The following is a 27,405-nucleotide window of genomic DNA, read 5'->3' on the forward strand; positions in this document are numbered from 1 at the left end:
AAGACTACCAGCTAATCATGAAAACACATCTAAGACCAACAATCCTCTCAAGTATTTATTATGAACCTGCTAGGTCCTGTTCTAGGTAGCTGCAGACAGAATGACACATAAAATAGAGCCCATCCCTGTTCTCATGCAGTTTAAATTCTGGAGGGCAGTTTAAAAAAAAAAACGATGATCAAAGTTACTTCAGAAAGACAAAACTGCAACGTGGAGAATAAGGGTCTTATGGCTGAAAACTGCCGCGGGTGGGCAGTAATTTCAGTGTAACCTCTCTGAGATGTTGGCATTGGAACTGAGAGTGAATGACATAAAAGAATCAGCTATATAACAATCTCAGGGCAGAAGAGTATGAGGCAAAGAACAAAGCAATTAAGACGCTGAGACAGGAATAAGCTTGTTCAGTGGGTGTGGAGCTGGAAGAGCTGGGCACGGTGAACAAGGTGAAACAAGATAAGGTTTGTGAGGTGGCCAGGGGCCAGATCACACAGCAGAGGTTGGGGAGGAGGGACCCTCATAGGCTAAGATGTTTGAACTTTATACTGAGTGTGATCAAAAACCCTTAGAGGAAGGGGAAAGAGAAAAAAATGACACTTACTGGGCATCTAACGTAGTACCAGATTTTTAAAATAAGTATAAATGTTTCTTCTGCGCATTCTATAAAACAGTATATGCATTCCCGGTAAATTTCACTTTATAGGGTCATATGCTAAAAGTAACAGACATTTTATGAGAAAAAAGAAAAGGAAGACCATCCCTACGCCACTTTGAAACCAAAATATTAACAAAAGCAATGTGAATAAAAATGTTTAATATTAAGTTCCTAATAACGATACAACTTTCAGGTGAAAAGTTACTAAGCGGGTAATCCCGGCACTTTGGGAGACCAAGGCAGGCGGATCACCTGAAGTCAGGAGTTCGAGACCAGCTTGACCAACATGGAGAACCCCTAATTATACAGCAATCCAGCCATCGATTGGAAAAATAAAGGAGATGGGTCAATATTTTAAGACAAGTTGTTGAAAAGGTTTCAGGATCAAATTGGGTACAGTATAAATATTCTTCACCCATGGAACTGCTGTGGTTTCTTTTATAACATGATTACCAGCCAGGTGCAGTGGCTCACACCTATAACCCCAGCACTTTGGGAGGCCGAGGCTGGTGGATCACCTGAGATCAGGAGATCGAGACCATCCTGGCTAACACAGTGAAACCCCGTCTCTACTAAAAATACAAAACTTGGCTGAGCATGATGGCAGGTGCCTGTAATCCCAGCTACTCGGGAGGCGGAGGCAGGAGAACTGCTTGAACCTGGGAGGCTGAGGTTGCAGTGAGCCGAGATCATGCCATTACACTCCAGCCTGGGCAATAAGAGCAAAATTCCATCTCACACACACACACACACACACACACACACACAAATACCTGGAGTTGCGAAGAGATGGGGGAGAGTCGCACAATAAGCCCTTCCAAAAACTTCAAAGACTAAAAACATGGCCAAATTAGGCCAACAGGAAGAATTCATAAGTGGCCACCATGGCTTCATTCAGCTCTTAATGCACTTTGAGCTCGACTATTGTTACCTGATGCAAAACATGAATATGTTGGGGAAAATCACATATGAATCAGAGCAATGTCCTTGTTGTACTGACATAATTCTCCTATTTACCAATTACATATGAGCCTATTCCGGATACAGACACACGTTGGAGCACAACCAAGTATTCTTTTAACTTATGGTATCTATTTTATTCTAACTAAATTCTTAAGAGATAAATCATGGCATTTTGCAAATATGGGAACTGAAGCTCAAGAGAGGCAAGTAAAATGTATCCAAAGTTTCTCCCAGGAGTGAAGCTAAAGGTTGGAGAAGTTATTCCTAAACCCGACCTCAAACTTGCAAACTACTCTTGGGAGGGCTTCCAACCAAGACCTTTAAATTATTCTACCATGTGCATTCACCATATTTATCAAAGACCATTAGTATGCTGTTATGGTTCCTGTCATTACCAGTTCTCACTGTAACAAGTCACTTCTATGTTGATTTGTCAGAACAAAGGAGCCAACCAACCAATACATCTACTAGCAAAATACACGAGTCATCTGGAAGAAAACGCAAGAAACGCAAATGAGGCTAGATAAATAAGGCAGCCAGATTCACCAGCATAGCTGACACAAAAAAGAGAACAAACCAAGTAGAGTAGCAACGAATTAGAATTAGAAAACACACCCACTACAGGCTGGGCGGGGTGGCTCATGTCTGTAATCCCAGCACTTTGGGAGCCCAAGGCAGGCAATCACGAGGGTCAGGAATTCGAGACCATCCTGACCAACATGGTGAAACCCCATCTCTACTAAAATACAAAAAATTACCCGGGCATGGTGGCACGTGCCTGTAATCCCAGCTACTAGAGCAGGGGAATTGCCTGAACTCCGGAGGCGTAGGGTGCAGTGAGCTGAGATCGCACCACTGTACTCCAGCCTGCTCTGTCTCAAAACAAAACAAATAACAACAAAAAAAGCTACCCACTACAAGAAACAGAGCCCAGAGATACAAAAGATTAAAATACCTACCTTCAGGGCCGGGCGCGGTGGCTCAAGCCTGTAATCCCAGCACTTTGGGAGGCCGAGGCGGGCGGATCACGAGGTCAGGAGATCCAGACCATCCTGGCTAACACAGTGAAACCCTGTCTCTACTAAAAAAAAAAAAAAAAAAAAAAAACTAGCCTGGCAAGGTGGTGGGCGCCTGTAGTCCCAACTACTCGGGAGGCTGAGGCAGGAGAATGGCGTAAACCCGGGAGGTGGAGCTTGCAGTGAGCTGAGATCCGGCCACTGCACTCCAGCCTGGGCGGCAGAGCGAGACGCTGTCTCAAAAAAAAAAAAATACCTACTTTAATCTACAGACAAGTAGATAAAGGGTAAAAAAGGGAAAAGCACATAATACGTTCATTCCCCCCCCCCATTTAATAGTACCTTGTCTGTTTTAACAACATTCAGAGGAAAACGAAAACGTTACTCATTTAAATGTTACTATCATTGGAGTTTTTTTCATCTGCTAACGAATTTCTAAAACTTACATTTTTAAATATTTTTTAGAATATCGCTAAAATATTGTTGCAATCATTTTAAGTTCAAAGTTTTAAAAAAGAAAATCCTATATTCTCTGACAGTAAATTCTGGTTTCTAGAAAGTGGCTCAAAGACAAAGGCGTCATCCTTTACTCTGGAAAGTTCCAAATGATAACAGAATCAAATCTACCAAGATCCCTCATTGCAATCATATGTCTCTAAATATCCAAGATCTCAGATTACCCTGGATATTTTTTTTTTTTTTTGAGACGGAGCTTTGCTCTCGTTGACCAGGCTGGAGTGCGATGGCATGATATCGGCTCACTGCAACCTCCACCTCCTGGGTTCAAGGGATTCTCCTGCCTCAGCCTCCCGAGTAGCTGGGACTATACGCGCCTGCCACCTCGCCCAGCTAGTTTTTCGTATTTCTTAGTAGAGAAGGGGTTTCACCGTGTTAGCCAGGATGGTCTCGATATCCTGACCTCGTGATCTGCCCGTCTCGGCCTCCCAAAGTGCTGGGATTACAGGCTTGAGCCACCGCGCCCAGCATTTTTTTGTATTTGTAGTGGAGACGGGGTTTCAACATGTTGGCCAGCCTCATCTTGAACTCCTGACCTCAGGTGATCCAACCAAGTGCTAGGATTAGAGGCATGACCCATGGCACCGGGCCCCAGACCTGCTATCCTGGATATTTTCATCAGTTAGCTAGAAGTAGAGAATGTTGCCCCAGCTCACTCTGACAACTCAGTGTTGCCATCACCTACTCCTATTTCTTCCAACACTGAACCTCCTATATTTTCCAACTCTGTCTTATCACAACTCATTGTCATTAAATGAAAACCTGAACTGGCGTAGGTGTAATCTCAGCACTCTGGGAGGCCAAGGTGGGTGGATCGCTTGAGGCCAGGTGTTCCAGACCAGCCTGGCCAACATGGTGAAACCCCATCCCTACTAGTAATACAAAAATTAGCCAAGCGTGGTGGCACACTCCTGTAATCCCAGCAACTCAGGAGGCTGAGGCACGAGAATCGCCTGAACTTGGGAGGTGGAGGTTACAGTGAGCCAAGAGCACGCCACTGCACTCCAGCCTGAGTGACAGAGCCAAACTTTGCCTTAAAAAAAAAAAAAAAAAAAAAAAACCTAACACCCCTGCCAGCCTACATTCAACAGCAGAAAACAGGGAAATGGCCGGGTGCGGTGGCTCAAGCCTGTAATCCCAGCACTTTGGGAGGCCGAGACGGGTGGATCACGAGGTCAGGAGATCCAGACCATCCTGGCGAACACGGTGAAACCCCATCTCTACTAAAAAGTACAAAAAAACTACCCGGGCGAGGTGGCGGACGCCTGTAATCCCAGCTACTCGGCAGCCTGAGGCAGGAGAATGGCGTAAACCCAGGAGGTGGAGCTTGCAATGAGCTGAGATCCGGCCACTGCACCCCAGTCTGGGCGAAAGAGCAAGACTCCGTCTCAAAAAAAAAAAAAAAAACATAGGAAAATACAAGATGTCCCCATACTAGATCGTGATAGATTCCATGCTAGCAGATCAGGAGAGGAGGAGGTCGGAAAGAACCAATCTGAGCCGCAGAATCACTTGTGCAACTGGTTTAAAGAGACAAAGGGCACAGAGTGTACACATCCTTTGACCTCTGAGGGAAAACCACAGTCAAAGAGAAGGGCAACAGTAGATGTATGGACTGGGTATTCAAGACCATGAATCAGAAAAAAAGTCAGGCAAGAATCATATTTCAGTATCAGGTAAAAGTAAGGGTTCAAGTTAGGGGAAAAAAAAAAACAAAGGAAACACATGATGAAGGGTCTAAAGAGACTGCAGAGTACATAAATATTAGGAAGAAGTGGGCAAGTCCAAACAACACCCCAATTCAGGTTTAACTGCTACGGTCAGGCCAAGCAAGGTCTTTGAATCTTTTACCCACATTTTGAGTATATTCCTTGTTTCTCCTAGCAAGTACTATACTGTTATCAAGCCAATAGGATTCTGCAGATGACAAAAACCAAACAGCAGGGTAGACCCTCAAAATTCTTACAGCACAGCCAGTCCCGCTGGCTCATGCCTGTTATCCCACCAGTTTGGGAAGCCACAGCAGGTGGATCACTTGAGCCCAGGAGTTCAAGACCAGTCTGGGCAACATAGTGAGACCCCATCGCTACCAAAATACACAAAAATGAGCCGGGAATGGTGGCATGTACCTGTAGTCCCAAGACAGGAGGCTGAAGTGAGAGGATCACCTGAGCCCAGGGAGGTCAGGACTTCAGTGAGCCATGACTGTGCCACTGCCCTCCAGCCTGGGTGACAGAGTAAGATCCTGTCTCAAAAAAAGAAAAAAATTCAGCTGGGAGTGGTGGCTCACGCCTGTAATTCCAGCACTTTGGGAGGCAGAGCCGGGTGGATCACGAGGTCACGAATGCAAGACAACCCTGGCTAGCACAGTGAAACCCCGTCTCTACTAAATATACAAAAAAAATCAGCCAGGCGTGGTGGCAAGTGCCTGTAGTCCCAGCTACTTGGGAGGCTGAGGCAGGAGGATGGCGTGAACCCAGGAGGCAGAGCTTGCAGTGAGCTGAGATCGTATCACTGCACTCCAGCCTGGGCAGCAGAGCAAGACTCCGTCTCAAAAAAAAAAAAAAAAGAAGAAGAAAACTCTGACAGCAGGAACACAGTAAGTCCAAAGCACCATTAATTTGTGAAACTGGATGTATCTCCTTTCCAGTTTTGTATATGTGAATCACCCACAAAAGCAACAAGAGTCTATTGTACTAGCAAACCTATACCTCAGTCAGAGCCTCATGGGATTCAACTCAACAAGGGAAAGGCTAAAGAGTGCCAGGCACTGTACCAGATGCTGAGGGTCAAGATGGGTGACAGACACCTGTCTTCAAGGAAGGATCTGCCTAGTGAAATGAGGCAACAAATAACTCTCAATCAAGGAGAGGCTTGTGCTAGAAACAGATGACTAGTGGTCACCACAGGCGAGGATGTTAATTTTAAGACTGTCACGGAAAGAGGCTTAATGCTTAATCTTCAATCAAATAGTGTAACTTCATGCAGGCAACATGTTACAGCATGTAAATTTTTTTAAAACAATGTAATTATCCAAACTTCTTCTCTAATGGGATGTAAGAAACTTTATATAATGGTCATTCTTCTGTTTCTAATTACCGTCCTTTATAAGAAGCATTCAGGGTTCCTAAGCCACAGCTGTTCAGATTTTTCCCTCCAAAACTAAATTTACCTTTAAGAGCAATCAAAATTCCTTATCATTTGTATCTTACTTCTTATGTATGCCTTACAAAATCGAGGCACCAGAACTTCAGAATCCTCATAAAGCTTCAGAATACGACCTAAAGACATTAGCACCAATAAATGTAACTCATCCATGCTCTATCATTCAGAACATCGATGTTTCTCATCGAGTACTGACTCTAAATCCATAAAAGTAGAAAAATACAATTCTATACTCCTTTGAACGAGTATTTTCTAAATTCACTGAATAAAAGTAATAAAATTCATTCAGGTTTATAAAAGCATGTTTTTAAATGAAGAGTATAGAAAATATGTGTGCATAAGTTCCTGAAAACCTTTCAGTTATTTTTGCATGTATACATACCCTGTGTCGTGCCATATGGATTTTTAGTGAGAATCTATGTTAACGTTTGTATAAAATTTAACATATATATTTGAAGTGACTGATCAAAGCAGTTGTCAGTTGTCAACCAGAGCAGTGTTGCCTGGAGAAAAGTAGGGATTCCACTCCAGAAAGCAAAAATTTTTTTGAGACGGAGTTTCACTCTTTCACCCAGACTGGAGTGCAGTGGCACCATCTTGGCTCAGTGCAACCTTCGCCTCCCAGGTTCAAGTGATTCTCCTGCCTCAGCCTCCATAGCTGGGATTACAGGCGCCCGCCACCACATCCTGTGAATTTTTTTCTCAAACTCCTGACCTCAGGTGATCCACCCACCTCAGCCTTCCAAAGTGCTGGGATTACAGGCATGAGCCACTGCACCCGGCCAAAAAACTTTATTTTTAAGAAAGGTACAAATCTTTTTCTTTTTTTTTTTTTCTTGAAACATCTAATCGGCCGGGAGCAGTGGCTCACGCCTGTAATCCCAGAACTTCGGGAGGCCGAGGCAAGTGGTTCACCTGAAGTCAGGAGTTCGAGACCAGCTCTTCACCACAGTAACATACTGAGAATTCACTGCCAAAAATGAGACTAAGATTCTCCTACCTAGTCTCCTGTTACTGCTGAGAAGAGGGCCATGCCACTGCCCTCAAAGGAAGGCTAGTGTCAAGTCACAGTAGAGCAGAGTTCTGTGCACAAAAACAGGTGCTCCCTTTCTCTAAGGTTGCTCCGGCTGAAGTTGAAAATAAGCACAACTAGAAGGCAAGCCCCTTTACTGGTAAACTAAATAGCCAATGAAAAGCTGCAAGTGACACAATTACCAATGACACCAACTGCAACCAAAAATAGCATCAAAATCGAATGTATCTGTCTGTCACCTTGACATCAATAACACATACATCTAAGTAAGTCATGAGAGGATCTGTGCAGTATCAGAAGCCATAGTTCCACAAATTCCATTGTGCCAAATACTATAATTATTAAAATCAACTACTATGAGAACCCCGATATTCACCTAATGTCCAAATCCTTGGCAAAGCAATACCTTTGAAATAAAACAAAATGTATGTACTTCTGGATAACCAAAATCTCCTAAAGTTTGCACTAAATTATTTTCTAAGTATCAGGCTTGGATAGGGTTCAAAATTCACCAGTTTCCCAGGCACAGTGGCTCACGCCTGTAATCTCAGCACTTTGGGAGGCCAAGGCCAGTGGATCACCTTAGGTCAGGAGTTCAAGACCAGCTTGTCCAATATGGTGAAATCCCGTCTGCACTAAAAATACAAAATTAGCCAGGTATGGTGGCGCACATCTGTAGTCTCAGCTACTTGGGAGGCTGAGACAGGAGAATCACTTGAACCTTGGAGGCAGAGGCTGCAGTAAGCCAAGACTGCACCACCGCACTCCAGACTGGATAAGACAGAGCAAGACTGTGGCTTAAAAAAAAAAATAATCCGGCCGGGCGCAGTGGCTCACGCCTGTAATCCCAACACTTTGGGAGGCCGAGGTGGGAGGATCACAAGGTCAGGAGATCGAGACCACGGTGAAACTCCGTCTCTGCTAAAAATACAAAAAATTAGCCGGGCGCGGTGGCGGGTGCCTGTAGTCCCAGCTACTCAAGAGGCTGAGGCAGGAGAACGGCGTGAACCCGGGAGGCGGAGCTTGCAGTGAGCCGAGATCGCACCACTGAGCTCCAGCCTGGGCCACAGAGCGAGACTCCGTTTCAAAAAAAAAAAAAAAAAAATCATCACTGGTTCACCACTGGTCTAATGATCCAGTCATGAAACAGAAACAACACTTGTTAATCATACAACTACTCTAATTCTGCCACCAACTCTGAAAAATGAAAATAAGTGTTTACAGAAATAAACAGTTTCAGGCCGGGCGCGGTGGCTCAAGCCTGTAATCCCAGCACTTTGGGAGGCCAAGACGGGTGGATCACGAGGTCAGGAGATCGAGACCATCCTGGCTAACACGGTGAAACCCCGTCTCTACTAAAAAATACAAAAAACTAGCCGGGCGAGGTGGCGGGCACCTGTAGTCCCAGCTACTCAGGAGTCTGAGGCAGGAGAATGGCGTGAACCTGGGAGGCAGAGCTTGCAGTGAGCTGAGATCGCGCCACTGCACTCCAGCCTGGGCCACAGAGCGAGACTCCGTCTCAAAAAAAAAATAAAAAATAAAAAATAAACAGTTTCAGCTCTTTAAGGACTGACTGAAAAGCACAAGAGAAATTAACATCGTTTTCCCCTTTCTTTTGACCATCCTATCCAAATCCAAAGAAATAAAGATTTTTAAAGCTTAACCAGATGCCTCGATTTTTCAATTATTATTTTTTCAAAATAATACAAACATAAACAGTTCAAAAAGTCACACATGAAAATAAGTCTCTCCCACATGTGACTACATAATCTGCCCACCCCAACACCATTGTTATTAGTCTCTTTCACAGCTTTCTAGTCACTCTAAGCACATGACAAGCATATATAAACACACACATACTCATACACACTGTATTGCTTGTGTCCTTTCCAGTCTTCTATCCCTTAAGTTAAAATAGCAGGCAACCAGCCAGGGGCAGTGGCTCACGCCACTAATTCCAGCACTCTGGGAGGCTGAGGAGAGTGATCACTTGAGGTCAGAAGTTCAAGACCAGCCTGGCCAACATGGCGAAACCTCGTTTCTACTTAAGTACAAAAAAATTAGCCGAGCATGGTGGCACAAGCCTGTAATCGAGCTACTTGGGAGGCTGAGGCAGGAGCACCACTTGGACCTAAGAGGCAAAGGTCGCCGTGATCTGAGATCACACCAATGCACTCCAGATCTGGGTGACAGAGACTGTCTCCAAACAAACAAACAAACAAACAGCAGCCAACCATATGGTATTTTCTGACCCTTTGTCTTTTCATTTAAAAGTATCTTTGAGAAGGTCCTTTAAATATTAGCAAAAAATCAAACACCAAATCTAAATAAATATATAAAAGAAGCATTGGCTGGGTGCAGCAGCTTACACCAATAATCCCAACACTTTGGGAGGCAGGAGGACTGCTTGAGCCCAGGAGTGCAAGACCAGCCTGGGCAACATAGTGAGATCCTGTCTCTACAAAAAATTAAAAATAAATAAATTGGCTGGGCATGGTGCTGCTTATCTGTAGTCCTAGCTACTCAGGAGGCTGAGGTGGGAGGACTGCTTAAGCCCAGGAGTTGGAGGCTAAAGTGAGTCATGTTCACACCACTGCATTCCAGCCTGGGTGACAGAGCAAGACCCTGCCTCAAATAAACAAACAAATAAATAAATAAATAAATAAAAGAACAATTCACGCAAAGGCATCTCTCACCAGGTGTCAATACTAGTGACCTCTGCTAGCAGGACTCACGAAAGTCCAAGGTCAAAGATGTATTCCCATGATACACCTGGGGTTTTCTGGCACAAGAACACAATACAGTAACAGACTGTACTCCTGACCCCGGTCTATAATTTTACGAATGTATATCAGTTACTAAAGAGGACAAAGTACAGTAATTTAAAGAAAACCCAACATTTTACTAGGGGAAAAATCTTAAGCATGTATCATGTTACATTTTTATATGAATGAATACCAAGGAACACTGCTACAGCTATAAATAGTATCCTAAAATCCTTATTTTTAATAAGTCTACCCCATAAAAAGGTAATTGCAAAAAAAGGAAAAAAAGGATAAAGAAATTCATTATCTATTCTCATTACCTTATTTCAGAAACCCAAAGCAGATGAGTCAATTGCCTTATACTGTGAGTTTAATGACATATGATAGCCACTGAACAAAAATGTAACAAGATTAGTGTATACTCTTCCCAATGAGCCTATTCAAATTAAAGGAAAAGAATAAAACACCTCTCCCTAACCTGAAACTGTGTTCTATTCACAATTGAAGGTAACCACCAAAATATGCTATTACTATACCCCAACTGGCAAGGTGTTTGCTTATGCTCATGTCACATACTTTCCAGACTATTATTCTATGAAAGGCTGTAGATTTTTAGTACTTAAATACTCTAAAAAAATTTTCCACGTAGATCCCCCTAAAACTCATAAAATTGAAATCCTGGCCAGGCACGGTGGCTCACGCCTGTAATCCCAACACTTTGGGAGGCTGAGGCTGGCAGATCACTTAAAAAGTCAGGAGTTAGAGATTAGCCTGGCCAACATGGCAAAACCCTATCTCTACTAAAAATACAAAAATTAGGCAGGTGTGGTGGTGGGCACCTGTAATCCCAGCTGCTCAGGAGACTGAGGCAGGGAGAATCGCTTGAACCCGGGAGGCAGAGGTTGCAGTGAGCCAAGATTGTGCTATTGCACTCCAGCCTGGACAACAGAGAAAGACTCCATCTCAAAAAAAAAAAAAAAAAAAAAAACCAAAAGAATCCTAGAATCTTAAGAAACTGAAGTATCGAGTATACTCATTCAAGTATATGCACAAATAAGAGAACTTCAGGTAACATTTCATCTGATCATCTTAATACACATTTATAGAAGCTAGATTTACTCATGTAACCCTAGCTTTACAAAGAATTGGTTTAAAAATACTTGTTTGCTTAATATTAGACCCATGTTAAAATGCTACCCCATTCAAGCAGATGCAAACTAAGAACAAAAAACAAAAGCATCCACTCAAAAACTGAGTCACTGATTGTCTCTCTACAATGTCCTGCTCTCCACTATGCTGAAAAAGACACAATGAAAAGAGAAACACAAAAGGTATCAGGAAAAAAAGCACTTATTGATTCCATATCAGATCTCAAACAAAATACTGAAGATCGCAAATAGACTGATAATCTAGTTTGTTAAAAAGTTTAAAAAAAAAAAATCCACCATTTTAAGGTAATCAAAAATTTTAAACACTAAAAAAAAAAAAAAGCTTGAAACTCCAGAGTACAATTTCCTTTTTGTGTGTGTGAGATGGAAGTCTCACGCTTTATTGCCCAGGCAGGAATGCAGTGGCACGATCTCCGCTCACGGCAACCTCCACCTCCTGGGTTCAGGCTATTCTCCTGCCACAGCCTGCTGAGTATTTGGAATTACAGGCACGTGCCACCACGCCCGGCTAATATTTGTATTTTTAGTAGAAATGGGGTTTCACCATGTTGGTCAGGCTGGTCTCGAACTCCTCCTGACCTCGTGATCCGCCCACCTCGGCCTCCCAAAGTGCTGGGATTACAGGCATGAGCCACCGCGCCCAGCCCAGAGTACAATTTCATATAAAAAAGAATTACTGGTCGGGCACAGTGGCTCACGCCTGTAATCCCACCAGCACTTTGGGAGGCCAAGGCAGGTGGATCACCTGAGGTCAGAGGTTCAAACCAGCCTGGCCAACATGGCGAAATTCCACCTCTACTAAAAATACAAAATTAGGTGGGCATGGTGGCACATGCCTGTAATCCCAGCTACTCGGGAGGCTGAGGCAGAAGAACTGCTTGAATCTGGAAGGCAGAGGTTGCAGTGAGCTGAAATTGCACCACTGTACTCCAGCCTGGGAAACAAGAGCAAACCTCCATCAAAAAAAAAAAGAAATTACTCTATTAAGATACTGGAATGACCATCTCTGACTCTTGTTCCCTTTTCTGTTTTTAAATTCTACCTCCTAAAACCTTCGATAAAGGGGAAAATAGGTGGCAAGCTTCCCAGTTTAAATGTTCAACAGGTATTCCTCCTCCCTCATCCCTCAAACCTATTCATTTCATATAAATCTCCTGAATCTGGGTACTCCATGTTTACTAAAATGTATTAACCTTTCAGCGTGACCCTTACAGTCTGTATTAATTCCGAGTTATAAATCTAAGCTCTCAGAAAGCAGAGCTTTCAATCTAACTCATTTTGTTTGATTGAAAATCATGCTGAAAAGCTTACATTCCATACATAAATATTAAAAATTTTGGCCAGGTGCGGTGGCTCACACCTGTAATCCCAGCACTTGGGGAGGCCGAGGTGGGTGGATCACCAGGTCAGGGGTTGGAGACCAGCCTGGCCAACATAATGAAACCCTATCTATACTGAAAATATAAAAAAGTTAGCCCGGCATGGGTGGCACGTTCCTGTAGTCCCAGCTACTCAGGAGGCTGAGGCAGTAGAATCGCTTGAACCCAGGCGGTGGAGGTTGCAGTGAGCCAAGATGATGCCACTGCACTCCAGCTTAGGCAACATAGTGAGCCTTTGTCTCAAAAAATAAAAAATAACAATTTCAGGCCGGGTGCACTCTGGGAAGCCGAGGCGGGCAGATCACGAGACCCAGAGTTTAAGACCAGCCTGGCCAACAAGGTGATATCCCATCTCTACTAAAAATACAAAAATTAGCTGGGCATGGTGGCACACGCCTATAGTCCCAGCACTTTGGGAGGCCAAGGTGGGTGGATTACCTGAGGTCAGGAGTTCGAGACCAGCCTAGCCAACATGGTAAAACCCCATCTCTACTAAAATTACAAAAAAATTAGCCAGGCGTGGTGGCTGGCACCTGTAATCCCTGCTATTTGGGAGGCTGAGGCAGGAGAATTGCTTGAATCTGGGGGGCGGAGACTGTAGTGAGCTGAGATTGCATTCAGCCTGGGCGACAGAGCAAGACTCCATCTCAAAAAAAAAAAAAAAATTAAAACTTCAAAAGGATGTAACACCAAATTAGTTGCCTTTATAGTCAATTACCCTGGTTAGCTGGAACCAATACAGCACAGTCTTATCATAAAAACTTACTGAAGGGAGATGGTTAAGAGACATTCTTTTGGTAAATTAAACTCATTTACATTGTATAATACATATGCCCTATACTAAATGTTAATATTAATAGTAATGGTTCAAATGAAACTCCAGTGCAGTTAGAATGCTGTAAAACCGTGAGATCTAAAAACACTATCTTAACTTAGGTACACTACTGAGGAAATAAGGAGGGAAAAAAATCTAACAGATTAAGAAAATAAAGTCCTAGCTGGACGTGTAAGCGGATGCCTGTAATCCCAGCTACTCAGGAGGCTGAGGCAGGAGAATCGCTTAAACCTGGGAGGCGGAGGTTTCGGTGAGCCAAGAATGTGCCCTTGCGCTCCAACCTGGGCAACAAGAGTGAAACTCTGTCTCAAAAAAAAAAAAAAAAGTACAAAATCTTAAGCATCATTATACCTGACTACCTGACACATATATAACCAGATAGTCAACTTACTGTGACACAATTCCTAACTAGACTAGGTTTTCCCCCAATACTGTGGCTACTATTCCAGAATTAAAAGGGCAAAACCATCCATTTTCTTTTTTTTTTTTTTTTTTTTTTTTTTTTTTTGAGACCGTGTTTTTGCTCTTGTTGCCCAGGCTGGAGTACAGTGGCACGACGTCAGCTCACTGCAACTTCTGCCTCCCAGGTTCAAGTGAGTCTCCTGCCTCAGCCTCCTGAGTAGCTGGGATGACAGGCATGCGCCACCACTCCCAGCTAATTTTTTGTATTTTTAGTAGAGACGTGTTTTGTTGTTGTTGTTGTTGTTGTAGTTGCTTTTTTGAGACAGAGTTTTGCTCCTGTTGCCCAGGCTAGAGTGCAATTGCACGATCTCGGCTCACTGCAACCTCTGTCTCCTGGGTTCAAGAAATTCTCCTGCCTCAGCCTCCTGAGTAGCTGGGATTAAAGGCATGTGCCACCACGCCTGGCTAATTTTGTATTTTTCGTAGAGATGAGGTTTCTCCATGTTGATCAGGCTGGTCTCAAACTCCTGACCTCAGGTGATCCACCCGCCTCCGCCTCCCGAAGTGCTAGGATTACAGGCGTGAGCCACCGCGCCCGGCCGAGACGTGTTTTATGTTAGCCAGGCTGGTCTCAAACTCCCGACCTCAAGTGATCCACCCGCCTGGGCCTCCCAAAGTGCAGGGATTACAGGCATGAGCCACCGTGCCCAGCCAAAACCATCCATGTTCATCTAACTCTAAGAACTAAGAGCAAGTTTTTCTTCCTTTGCAACTCTGGCAGCATTAAATTCAAATGAACAGTTAAATGTGACTATAGTACACCTAAATCTTTTAAGGTCTAACTCAAAAAGAAGATGCTGCCACATGACATTGGAAGAGGGCTGTCGCTGCTCCCATTTTAACACAGGCCCTCACAATCCATTTTAACACGAAAATGGTATTAAGAACTCTGCCAAATGCTAGAAGGAAAAAGGTCCATCCCTTCAAGAAATGTAACATTGTAGTTGGGGCAACAAAAAAATAAACAGTTATGGGATTTGTGATCTTCACTAAATGCAATGGAATCTCAGAGAAGAAATATCCTGAGTCAGGATGGCCAGAAAAGGATTCATGGAAGAATGGGGACTGAAACTAGGCTGTAAGAAGGACAAAGGGAAGAACAGCATGCACAAAAGCAAAGTAGTGACTACGGCAAAAACTACAGTATTTGAGAGGCCGGCAAGAATTCCAGTTGGGGAAGAGTGGGAAATAAAGCTGAATAGGTAGAATGGAACCTTCTTAAAAGCCAGACTGAAGCATATAAATTCAGCCCAGTTGGCAAAGAGAATCCATTATGGGTTCTCCAGCAGGGGAACTGACAAGATGAAACCAGTACTTTAAATAAATTACACTGTCAGTAGTTACAGAAGATAAAATGAGTAAGAAAGGTTGCTCAGGGCAACCAAATAAAAACTTAATAATCCAGACCTACAACCATTCATTCATTGAGAAGACAGACTGCTAGGTAACAACACTGGCCTAGAATTCACACAAACTGGGACTAAATTCCTGCTCTGTCCCCCACTACCTAAGCCTCAATTTTCTCACTGTTAAATTCAGGGCATCAGCACTCAGACTGTCACAGTACTTGTCAAAGTACCTGTGTAGTCCTGATACATAGAACTTTGACGATTAGTAAACAGTAGTGCTAAATTAAGTATGGTTAAAAATGGGAAGTGAACATAAGACAAGGCTCATAGAGGAACAGAACTTCCAAGGACAACTATCTTGACAGCAGCTGACAATATGGAAAAGAACACACAGGTAAAAGGTCAGAAAAAATAAAATAAAACCACCTACTCAAAGTAATCACTACAGCCTAAAAGGCAAACCCTAGGTTCTGCGGGACCCAAGCCTTGAAAGAGTTCCCTTTTTATTTAAAGAGTTTGCCTGGCGTGGTGGCTCACGACTGTAATCCCAGCACTTTGGAAGGCCGAGGCAGGTGGAACATGAGGTCAGGAGTTCAAGACCAGCCTGGCCAACATGGTGAAACTCCACCTCTACTAAAGATACAAAAATTAGCCAGGAGTGGTGGCGGACACCTGTAATCCCAGCTACTCAGGAGGCTGAGGCAGGAGAATTACCTGACCCCAGGAGGTGGAGGCTGCAATGAGCCAAGATCGCACCACTGCACTCCAGCCTGGGCAACAGAGTAAAACTCCATCTCAAAAAAATAAAATATAATAAAAATTTAAAAAAATAAATAAAACACATGAGGAGCTACTACCCCAACATCACAGCTAGTAAGGGACAGAGCCTGAGTTTGAACTCACTGTAACCACTATGCTACAACACAAAGATTTCAATGATTTTTCCTACACTAGTTTTTTGTTTGTTTTTGAGAGGGTGTCTCCCTCTATCGCCCAGGGTGGAGTGCAGTAGCGTGATCTTGGCTCACTGCAACCTCCACCTCCCAGGTTCTCCCAGATTCTCCCACCTCAGGCTCCCGAGTAGCTGGGACTATTGGCACCCGCCACCATGCCTGGCTAATTTTTGTATTTTTAGTAGAGACGTAGAAGACGGGGTTTCACCATGTTGGCCAAGATGGTCTCGATCTCTTGACCTCGTGATCTGCCCGCCTCAGCCTTCCAAAGTGCTGGGATTACAGGCATGAGCCACCGTGCCCAGTAGGACTGCATCTTATTAAATAGTGCTAGGGAGTTCAACACAATGATATGAGTTCTATGAATTTCATTTAACCATGCAATCACCTGACCCAGTTAGTACAGATGCTCAACTATAGATCATAAACTTGATCAGAAACACAAGGTTTTGGAAGGGTATCTACACAGATCAAGACTAACAAAACAGCTGGGAAAAATTCCGCAGATTCAGTCATCTAAGACAGACCCAGGTTTGAATCCTAGTGTTCATTTAATCATTTTGTGGCCTTGAACAAGTGAATTAACTTCTTTGCACCTGTTTCATCATCCACAAAAAAAGCCCAACACTACCTACCTCATAGGATCAGCCTGGGGTATAAACGGCATAGAAAGCACCTCACACTTCCTAGAGCATAGCCCTGAGCACCTAGTCCCTCTCCTCTGGCTCTGTGGTAACAGGGCAATCAATTGCACTCTTACCGAACCCAATCCCAGAGGGGTAAACAGCCAAATCTCTCCAGTATCAGCTCTCTCACAGAGTCCTTTCTTTTTAACTTCAGGTTTCTATTGGTGGCAGAGCATGAGATACCACCTTGGTGGCACCTAAACTGAACGATACTCAACAATTCTTTACTACACAGCTCTAGGGTCCTAGCCCTCCTCTACCACTAGAATGTCTGAGCATAAAGTATAAATGTCTCATGCTGGCTGCTTTCCTTTTTTGCATTTCAGTGACTTATACTGTAAATGTTGTGAAATGAGTCCAATTCACATGCACTAGAAAAATACAAGTTTTAGTGAATGCCAATGTTTCTGCCATACCTCTCCCCTGACTTCCTACCATTCATTCTTCTCTATTCTTTTTATATAAATGACACCAAAATTGAACAAACCCAACAAACTATTTCAACCAACTTCATCAAAATGTGTCAGGTCAGAAATTCTTTGTAACAGTACTGCTACAAATTGTACAAACAAGGGAGATTCCTTTGTCACCTACTTGTCTGACAAGGTTGTATGTATACTGCACTGATGGATTTAATCAACAGGTTGATGTTCAAAAGGTCTATTAATATATTTCCTTTTATCAGTAACCCCTATGTTCATATTATCTTCTGCCCTTTCTACATGTGACTTGAAAGACTCCTAGAACACAGGAAGCAGTTAGCTCTAGTTCTTTCGGGAGACTGGTGTCATGATAATCATGCAAAACCTTTAATTAGGTGTCGAGAATACAAATATCAAAAAGATTCTTGGACGTACGTATTAAAATGCTTAACACTTCTTTGAAGCAACCAACGCAAAAACATCATCTCTGCAAGGGGCCACTCCACTTACCACCAGTGTCTCCCACATTAATACCCAAAGCTGGTATATGTTAAAAGAAAAATGTCTTATAAACTGACGGTGAGCTTTGCAACAATTTTTATGCCATTAACATGTCACTTTATTGAGTTCCTTAACACTAAGAAAAACTTTTCCCAGGCACGTAGTTTTCATCCCACATACAGTTCAGTATTTTTTCTGTACTGCAGGTCTGATTCTAACAACTCAAACGTCAAAAAATAGTTACTTATGAATTTAATGATTGTGATTACGTACATCTCAGTGCAGGATAGGGCTGGAAAAAAAAATATTCCAAACAAGAAAACCTGGATTTAATAGCAAGAAGCCTAATCACACATCACACGCCTAACTGCTCTCAGGCATAGTTTCTTCCTGCAGCCCCTCCCCCACAGGTAAATGCTAACTATTTCTAGAACTCTCAACAATTTGGGAAGCTTGCCATCAACTCCCAGGACACCACCCAACATACACCATGTTTTCGGGGAGACAAAGGTGCCTCAGACTATAAACTTATTAAAATGGTGAGAACATACAATCCCAGGAAGTCAGCATTACTAAAATACATCAATGTAGCATGGGTCTTATTTTAACAAAAATGAAAATGAATCACACTGGAAAACCCAAACAGTCACTCATTGTTATCTTCAACGTGTAATCGAAATTATTTATTCCAAGTTGTTTCAGGTAAGTGGATGAAGACACCACGAGGGCCTTATTATTATCCAAACTGGAGAAGGAGCCTTTAGGAAAAAAAGGAGGGGGAAGAAGATCACTTAATTACATGAGGTGGGGGGTGGAGAAACCATTCAGTCTTAAAATTCAGACTAAAAATAACCTGTCATTTTCACCCACTACATTTTATTAACAAGTTTGTTTAGATCAGCATACGGTTCCTGTTTGGAAAACAAGAAAGTGAACAGTAAACTTTCCTAAGTCAACTGCAAATCACATAGGTACTAAAACTCTTCACCCCCGGTGCCTGCACAGTCCAAGATTTTAAGTAAACTCCAGACATTGAGAACACCTAATTTCTAACTAGTTTCCAACATTTCTCATTTGTAATCACCAAATTATCTTAGAGACACTTAAGACAATCCAACAAAGAGAGCATTTTTTCAAAGCCACAACCCAAATTTTACATGAAACACACCATTTTCACAACCTAAATTTAATCCCGGTTACCAATGCGAAGTGATGCCTGCTTCAGCAAATTAAGAACTTCCAAAAATACTGAACACGTTAACGCATGGATGGCTTCCCTCGAGCTGCCATTTAAGATTAATATTCCACTTAAATAAAAGTCTGCTTCTGTTCAAAAAATTAAATCGGTTGCAAAGAGGAAGTTACCGAGAAACCACCCTCACAACGTGGCCTTTACACTGTCAGAAAATAACGTGACTCTGTGCCACCCAAAACTTACCAGGAAGCTGACAATAACTTTGCCAATTCTACACTCCTGAACCCAACTTCAAAGAATCTCCACCAAATACCTCCTTAAGACGATAGAAAGCACTAAGTTACAAATAAACACGTCCCGGAGCAAGGCCTGGCTGCCGCGCGCCCCTCCCCCGGCCGGCGCCCCCGCCCCGGACGCGCGGCCCCAACAGCCGCCCGCAGCCCCTAGCACGCCGGCCGGGGTCGCCGCGCCCGGGCCGGGGACGCGCCTGGGGAGGGGAGATTTCCATTGCCGCCCGAGGTTTCACAAAATAGCATACACCGAAAAGCTCCTTCTCCTCTGCTAAAAATAGGCTATAAAGGAGTCGGCCTCATGATGGCTCCTTGATTCAATTTGCTGCAAATCCTTTCCTAAAAGCCTCCCCCCCCCTCATACACACACGCACAAAAAGGGGGTGTAAATGCACGAAGGGAGAAAGAGGGGGAGAAGGCCGAGGTGCACATTTTCGGGGACAACATAATTAGGGTGAGGATCCCCCGAGACCAGGAAAGGGTAGGGGGTGGGCAGGCACGTGAGCATTTCAAAGAAACCTGAGAGAGGAAAACGGGGGGATGGGGGCGCCCCAAGTGCCCTCCCTGCCTTCCCTCCCCCCACGCAAGCCCAGTTCCCCCAAGGGCCAAGTTGAAAAATGCATGTTCCACTCGCGCCCATCCCCCGCGGCCCAGCGCCCCCGGCCGCCTCTGGCCCGCGCCCCCCGCCCAGGCCCGCGACCGCCCCCACTCCGGGGTCCGGCCCCCAGCGCTTACCTGGAAACGGTGGCCTCCAACGCCGCTCCCCCCTCCCGGGAATGGAGGCACTAGGAAATTCCCCTCCTCGCCGCCGCCGCCACCGCCTCCAACCACCCCCAAAATAACCCCTCCGGGGGGTGAGAGGCAATTATAACCCCAGCGAGCGGAGGGCGCGGGGGATGGGCGCCGGGAGGGCGGGGGCGGGGAGCGCGGCGCGGGTCCCCAGGTGGCGAGCGGAGGTGCTCCCGCCGCTGGGGGAGGGGCGGGGGCGCACGCGGCCGGCGGCGGGGGGAGGCGGCGCGCGGGGGAAGGGCGCGAGCGGGGAGAGGAATTGAGGCAGAAGGTAAAAGCTGTTACTAAGGGAAAGAGCCAAACGGTTCGGAGCAGCCAACGGCTCAGACACTCAACACTAGGGAGAGAGGAATGGGGACCAGCCAGGCACAAATGAGCTCGCGAGGCCCGCGGCGGCGGCGGCGGCGGCGGCGGCCGCGCAGCAAAACAAACCCGAGCGGCCTGCGCCGGGCGGGCGGGCGAGCGGGCGGGCGCGCGGGGGAGGGGCCGGCGGGGGAGGGGCGCCGCGGACGCGGGGAGGCGGTGGCGGCGGCGGCGCGGCGGGGGGGACTCCAGCGGCCGCGCTCCTCTCCCTCCCGGCCCACTCCGGCGGCGCTGGGGGCTGGGCTGTGCGGCGCATTCTTTTTAAAAATCAGGCGAGCCCCGCGGGCACTCACAGGCGCCTCGGGGCCCCGGGCCGCCCGCCCCGCCCCCACCGCCGCGGGCTGGCCTGAGTGTGCTCGGGTGTGGGCCGCTGGGCCCGAGACGGGTGGGGGCGGGGAGGCCCGCGCGGTGGCCGGGGTGGAGCCGCTGGCGAAGTTTCCCAAGGAGGCCGCGGGCTTCCGCGTGTCCGGGGGGCGGCCCGGCGGCGCTGGGGGCTGGGCGCACACGCGGCGGGCATGTGCGGGAGCGCGGCGCGGCATCATATGGACATTTGTTTGTGAAAATCTCTGTGCACACCTTTGTGTGCGTAAATACATATGGTTCTCGGAAGCGTACCTGGAAAGGTGCTTTATCTGTATTAAGCGACTTTCAAAATGTGATCCAGAGCACGGGATCTGGAGAGAAAACACGCACACAAGAAAGGATTTTTGATACTAAACACAAAGCTGTAATTGAAGTGTTTATGCCCAAATGTACTGTGAATCAAGCATATGGTGGTATTTATCATCTGGTGGGTCTGTTTGAAAGGTTTGGTCGATCAGTTCTTATTTCACAAAAATAAAATAATGTAACTAAATGTTTACTAAACATATACCTCCACGGTGGCATCCACAGTAGAAGTTTACCCACTTTGTATACTTTTTGCATGTGTGAAGCACAGCAAGGCTGTTTATAAAGTGTACCTTTGATAAGTGATAATGTGGGCAGTATGATTGAGGGGGGTCGTTTTTAAAGAAGGGAGGCACTTCAGGTTTTAAAGCAAATGGGGTGGTAATCTTTCTAAGACTTTAAGAAAGATGGGGTGGGGCGCTTCTTAGAGCTCTGTATAAGCTCAGGACTGGAGAAGCAGCCACCCTTTTAATTAAGATACGACTTGAAACCTTTTTGTTATTTCGGTTATTACTGCCTTCAAAGCAAAATAATATTTGCAGCTTTTTCTTAAAGGTGAAGGGTACTGTTTTCCTGCTCTCATCACAATATTTGAAAATAGATGTAGCGATCACTTTAAAGCGACTATCATTTCCTCTCAGTATCAGAAGCCTAAAGTTTTGCGACACACACACACACACACACACACACACTACTTGTAACTTGCACCAGTGTGGACTCCTGGTGGCCTAAAACGTTCAGTGATTAGACAGGTGGTTTCTTGGCTAAGGTCAATGTCTCTTTCCCCCAGGAGCCCTTGCTTGGGGGAGCTGCCAGAGGCCTTTCCTGAATGACCTAGTGGGGCAGGGAGCAGGAAAACCATCAGAGGAAAGGGAGTAGTGGGATTGGAAACTCCCTTCCAACCACCAGAAAGAGAGTTCAAAGCATATCAGTGGTGTGGCCTTAGAGCTATTTTGATGTATGAAAGTGGGAATGTTGGATTAAACAATGTCACCCGATGGGAATTTAGATAACTGCAGGTTTCCAAAACACTATGCAGAGTGTACAGGGAAACCGCACAAAGCAAGTTTTGCATTTCAATAGGCTTCTAAAGCTGAGGCTTGTTTACCTCAAAACTAACACCTTTCAGAAGACTTTATTTCAGAATTGAGAAGAGTATAGTATCTTCCTTTTTTTTTTTTTTTTTAGTTGATTAATGGCATAGATATCACTAAACATACCCTGTCTTCAATAAATAAACTATCTCGGTGGAGCCACTCAATGAAACATATCTATTGGCTTAGATTATTTTTTAAGTTTCATATTGTGCTACCACGGGCGGGTCTTCTCCATACAGCAGTGACCGTAAAATCAAACCCCACTTTCAGTGAATGAGGACTTCTCAACCATACAGTTCTTAAGCGTCATATTCAAAGCTGCCTACCCCATGCTTTCTCCTTCCCCTAAATGACTTCTATCCCTTATTCCACAAGGGAGGAGACACCCTCCTTCAGGTTCATAGGATCAGGCCTTCCAGCCTGAAGTTCTTATACCCTACACCAAGCTGCCTCCTAAAGTTGTTCAGCGTTAGTTGAGCCTCCTAACAATGATAATAATCCATGCATTTGTTTATATCCCTATAGTTTACAAGATATTTCTGTGCATAAATGACTGCATTTTAATATGAAGATCATCGAGTCTGGGGACTTATAAATTCATTGCAGTAAAATGTACTTTACTCACCACTGTTGGATCACACTAATTGAAGAGAGAGCAGGAGTACTTTTTTTTTTCTTTGAGATGGTGTTTCGCTCTTGTCACCCAGGTTGGAGTGCAATGGCAGAATCTCGGCTCACTGCAACCTCCGCCTCCCGGGTTCAAGTGATTCTCCTGCCTCAGCCTCCCGAGTAGTTGGGATTACAGGCGTGTGCCACCACGCCCGGCTAATTTTGTATTTTTAGCAGAGATGGGGTTTCTCCGTGTTGGTCAGGCTGGTCTCAAACTCCTGACCTCAGGTGATCTACCCGCCTCAGCCTCCCAGTGTTGGGATTGCAGGTGTGAGCTACCGTGCCCAGCGACCTGGAGTGCTTTTAAACAAACAAACAGAAAAAATGGGGGCACCCAAATGTGGAAAGGCCTTGATTCCTCCAGCAAAGGGGGTTTTAAATCACATCACATTTTGATCCCTTTGATTTTATATTCTGGAAACTATCTGAAACAACAGTGTGGCTTCAACGTTAAATACTCAGAGAAATAAACCATCACTCAGAGATCACATGTATTGTCCCATCACCCTCTAGCTGTCCCAACATATCCAGCATAAAGGATCAGGGCTGCACCAAAATACAAGCAATGATTATACTCACTGGATGAGGAAAGGACAAAGAAGGAACTGTTGTTACTAATATTCAATACTGTGTCCTAATCTAAAACTCCCATTACACTTTGAATTAAATGTTAATGTGTTTCTAGAAAGGAGAGATTACTGTGTTATTAACAAATTGCAAAGCAAAGGAGCACATTAAGAAGTTCTCTACTGGGTGCCATGGCTCACACCTGTAATCCTAGCACTTTGGGAGGCTGAGGCCGGCGGATCACGAGGTCAGGAGTTCAAGACCAGCCTGGCCAACATGATGAAACTTCGTCTGTACTAAAAACGCAAAATGTTAGTCGGGCGTGGTGGCGGGTGCCTATAATCCCAGCTACTTGGGAGGCTGAGGCAGGAGAATCACTTGAACCCTGGAGGGGAAGGTTGCAGTGAACCGAGATCGCGCCCCTGCACTCCAGCCTGGGAGACAGAGCGAGACTCTGATTCAAAAAAAAAAAAAAAAAAGTTATCTCTTGAACTTTCTAGCTAGTTACTTAATGAAGAGAAATTTCATACCAGTAACTGTTATCAGAAGTTACATATGTATTATAAAATGGCTAAACAAATCCTGACTTGTTTTATTTCAGTAATATTTTCCCAAAGGGGTATGGCATGGCAAGATAGCCTACACCTTTGCAACTTTCATCGCTCAAGACATGAAATATTTTTTAAAGTTAAGCTGTTCAATCCCAGGACTACAGGGTCTCATTACTATATGTACTTTTAAATCATCATGATGTTTTAAATTGTTTACATTAGCTCATCTACATAAAGTATTTAAAACAAACTTAACTGTATAAAAAAGACATTTGATACCCAAAATATTCTCCTAGTGCTGTAACTCATTTTATATTCTTTACTCACCCTGGAATTCAGTGGCTTTACATCTGTAGCGTTTACCCCCAGGCGTCTTGCTGATACCCTGTGATGTTTCCGTTTCATTTTGACTTACCTTGTGCAATTCTTTGTGGTTCTTCCGAGATGAGGCACATGCCAACCACACATCTCGAGATCTCAGTACACAAGCTGCTTTTCTCCTTCAATGCATAGCATGTTGCTTGTGACCTTTCCTCATCAGTGTGAACCTTGTCACAGTTTTCCATGCTTCTATGACAACAATAAACTTTACTTGAGAGTCTTCATTTAAATTACAAAAGAAACATACAACTATCTTACAAGTATTTATGCCTCTCAGATAATGAAAATAGCAGGTTGTATCCTGCGATTGTGATTCAGTCAAAACAGAAAACCAACCACACACACAGCATGTTACTGTATAATCACTTACTTATACTGACCAGCCACATACTTCCTCAGGGAAGCACTCAAGGCCTAGTATTATGTTGATGGTTTTGCTCCTCATTCATTCAGTGTTGATTGAATGTGTAGTGTGCCAGGCACTGTTTCAGTGAACCAAAAACAGCCCCTACTCTTCATGAGGCTTACATTCCAGTCCCACATTGGGTGAGGGTTGGGAGCACAGACAGACTTTCAAAAATAGGTCTGTATTAGGCTATTGTTTGACCGCTGTAAAAATATATATATATAAATGGCTTAAACAAGGTAAAAGGGTATTATCTTATGTGACTGGCATTCTGGAGTAAGATGCCTTTTTCTTCTCAAGTCATAGAAAGCCACCGGGAGGCTTTGAGCAAAGAAGTGACTTGAACCACCTTTCATTTTAAAGGACCAACTGAGGCTGGGTGTGGTGGCTCACGCCTGTAATCCCAACACTTTAAAAAGCTTAAGTGGGGACCCTGCACAGTGGCTCACACAAGTAATAATCCCAGCACTTTGGAAGGCTAAGGCAGGTGGATCACCTGAGGTCCGGATTTCGAGACCAGCCTGGTCAACATGGTGAAACCCCATCTCTACTAATAATACAAAAAAATTAGTCAGGTGTCATGGCACACGTTTGTAACCCTGGCTACTCAGAAGGCTGAGGCTGGAGAATGGCGGGAACCTGGGAGGCAGAGGTTGCAGTGAGCCAAGATCGCGCCATTGCACTCCAGCCTGCGTGACAAGAGCGAAACTCCATCTCAAAAACAAAGAACAACAACAAAATTATTCCAAGATTTTAGACCAAACAAGTAGAAGAATGGAATTGCCATTTACTGAGATGGGAAAGGTAGAAGAAGACCTAGTTTATGAGGCGACTATCAAGAGTTTTGTTTTAGCGTTTGGTGAGCCCATTATACATCCTCATGATGATGTTAAATAGGTGGCCAGATGTTCAGAGGTGCTACTGGAACAGGAGATAAAACTTTGAGACTTATTAGTAAAGCAGTGATATTTGAAATCATGGACCTGGATGCAATCACCTAGAGAGTGAATATAAGTAAAAAAGCATTGAGTTCTCTGTCACCTCAGTTGTCTCCTACCTCAAATGTTTTCTTTCCAGTGCTCTTCTGCTCTTGATGTAGTAAAAAGCCTAAACATATGAAATCATGGGTCAGCATAAGCTGACTTTCTAACCATAAGGACATTGACGGAAACCATAGATAATGCTTTTGTTTTGTTTTGTTTTGTTTTGAGATGGAGTCTTGCTCTGTCACCCAGGCTGGAGGTGCAGTGGCACCATCTTGGCTCACTGCAAGCTCTGCTTCCTGGGTTCCCGCCATTCTCCAGCCTCAGCCTCCCGAGTAGCTGGGTCTACAGGCACTTGCCACCACGCCCGGCTAATTTTTTGTATTTTTAGTAGAGACGGTGTTTCACTGTGTTAGCCAGGATGGTCTCAATCTCCTGACCTCGTGATCCACCCGCCTCGGCCTCCCAAAGTGCTGGGATTACAGGCGTGAGCCACCACATAATGTTATTTGCTACCATTTATTAAGCATGTTGTCAACCCTTTTCAAGGCATATTAATATGTAATTGTCTCTAATTTTCTCAACAACCTGAAAAGGTAATGCCTCAGTCAATTTAGATTGCTGTAACAAAAATACCATAGACTCGGTGGCTTAAAGAACAAACACTTGACCAGGCGCAGTGGCTCACACCTGTAATCCCAGCACTTTGGGAGGCCCAGGCGGACGGATCACCTGAGGTCAGGAGTTTGAGACCAGCCTGGCCAACATGGTGAAACCCCATCTCTACTAAAAATACAAAAATGAGCTGGGCATGGTGGTGCATGCCCGTAATCCCAGCTACGTGGGAGGCTGAGGCAAGAGAAGTGCTTGAACCCAGGAGGCGGCGGTTGCAGTGAGCTGAGATCGCGCCATTGCACTCTAGCCTGGGCAACAAGAGCAAAACTCCGTCTCAAAAAACCAAACAAACAAAAACAAAACAAAAAAACACACATTTATTTCTCACAGTTCTGGAAATTGGGAAGTCTGATAGCGAAATGCCAGCATGATCAAGTTATGGTGAGGGCCTCTTCCTGGGTGCTGCTGACCATTTTCTTGCTATATGAAAGTGGTGTAAAACAGAAAGACAGGAAGCAAGCTCTCTCATGTCTCTTCTTACAAGATTACTAATCCCATCAGGTAGGCTCTGATCTAATTACCTTCTGAAGGCCCCACCTCCTAATACCATACCATTTGGGGCTAATGTTTCCATATATGAATTCTGGAGAAGCACAAACATGTAGTCCATAACAGGTAAATAATATTATTATCTTTATTTGATTGATGAAGAAACTGAAGTAATAAGAACACATGGTTTGTCTAAGGTCATGCTGCAAATGGCAAAACAAGGATTTGAACTCAAGGCCAAGTGTAGTATCTGCTTTTCCAATGAATGAAAATAAGCAGATCAAGGCAGGAAAATTCAAGTGTTTGCTAAAAAGTACTTCAATGAATGAGAAGAGCAGAGAAATGCAAAATGGAAAAAAGGAGAAACTGTTTGAGGAGAAGAACCACATCTTAATCACATTTATATGACCCACAT

The 27,405-nt window shown here is 44.5% G+C and overlaps 1 protein-coding gene across 15 annotated transcripts in view; it reads right to left on the minus strand.

Moving 5' to 3' along the window:
* The window catches only part of TBL1XR1 (TBL1X/Y related 1), a 185,464-nt gene extending 164,896 nt beyond the window's left edge, over positions 1-20,568 (minus strand). For 6 of the 15 annotated variants that reach the window (XM_045386614.3, XM_065540204.2, XM_045386611.3 and 3 more), the window contains exon 1: positions 19,305-20,129. Coding sequence is in view for 1 of the 15 variants with exons in the window: in XM_045386610.3 (XP_045242545.1) it covers positions 19,035-19,037 (3 nt within the window). In the remaining 14 variants the exon portion in view is untranslated. Of the gene's footprint in view, positions 1-2,574; positions 2,865-19,034; positions 19,269-19,304 lie in introns of those variants that run through there. The other 9 variants (XM_045386610.3, XM_045386612.2, XM_065540203.1 and 6 more) reach the window with 4 other exon arrangements.
* Positions 20,569-27,405: the final 6,837 nt, after the last annotated feature.

The sequence above is a fragment of the Macaca fascicularis genome, chromosome 2 (assembly GCF_037993035.2).
Source record: "Macaca fascicularis isolate 582-1 chromosome 2, T2T-MFA8v1.1".
Lineage (NCBI taxonomy): Eukaryota > Metazoa > Chordata > Mammalia > Primates > Cercopithecidae > Macaca > Macaca fascicularis.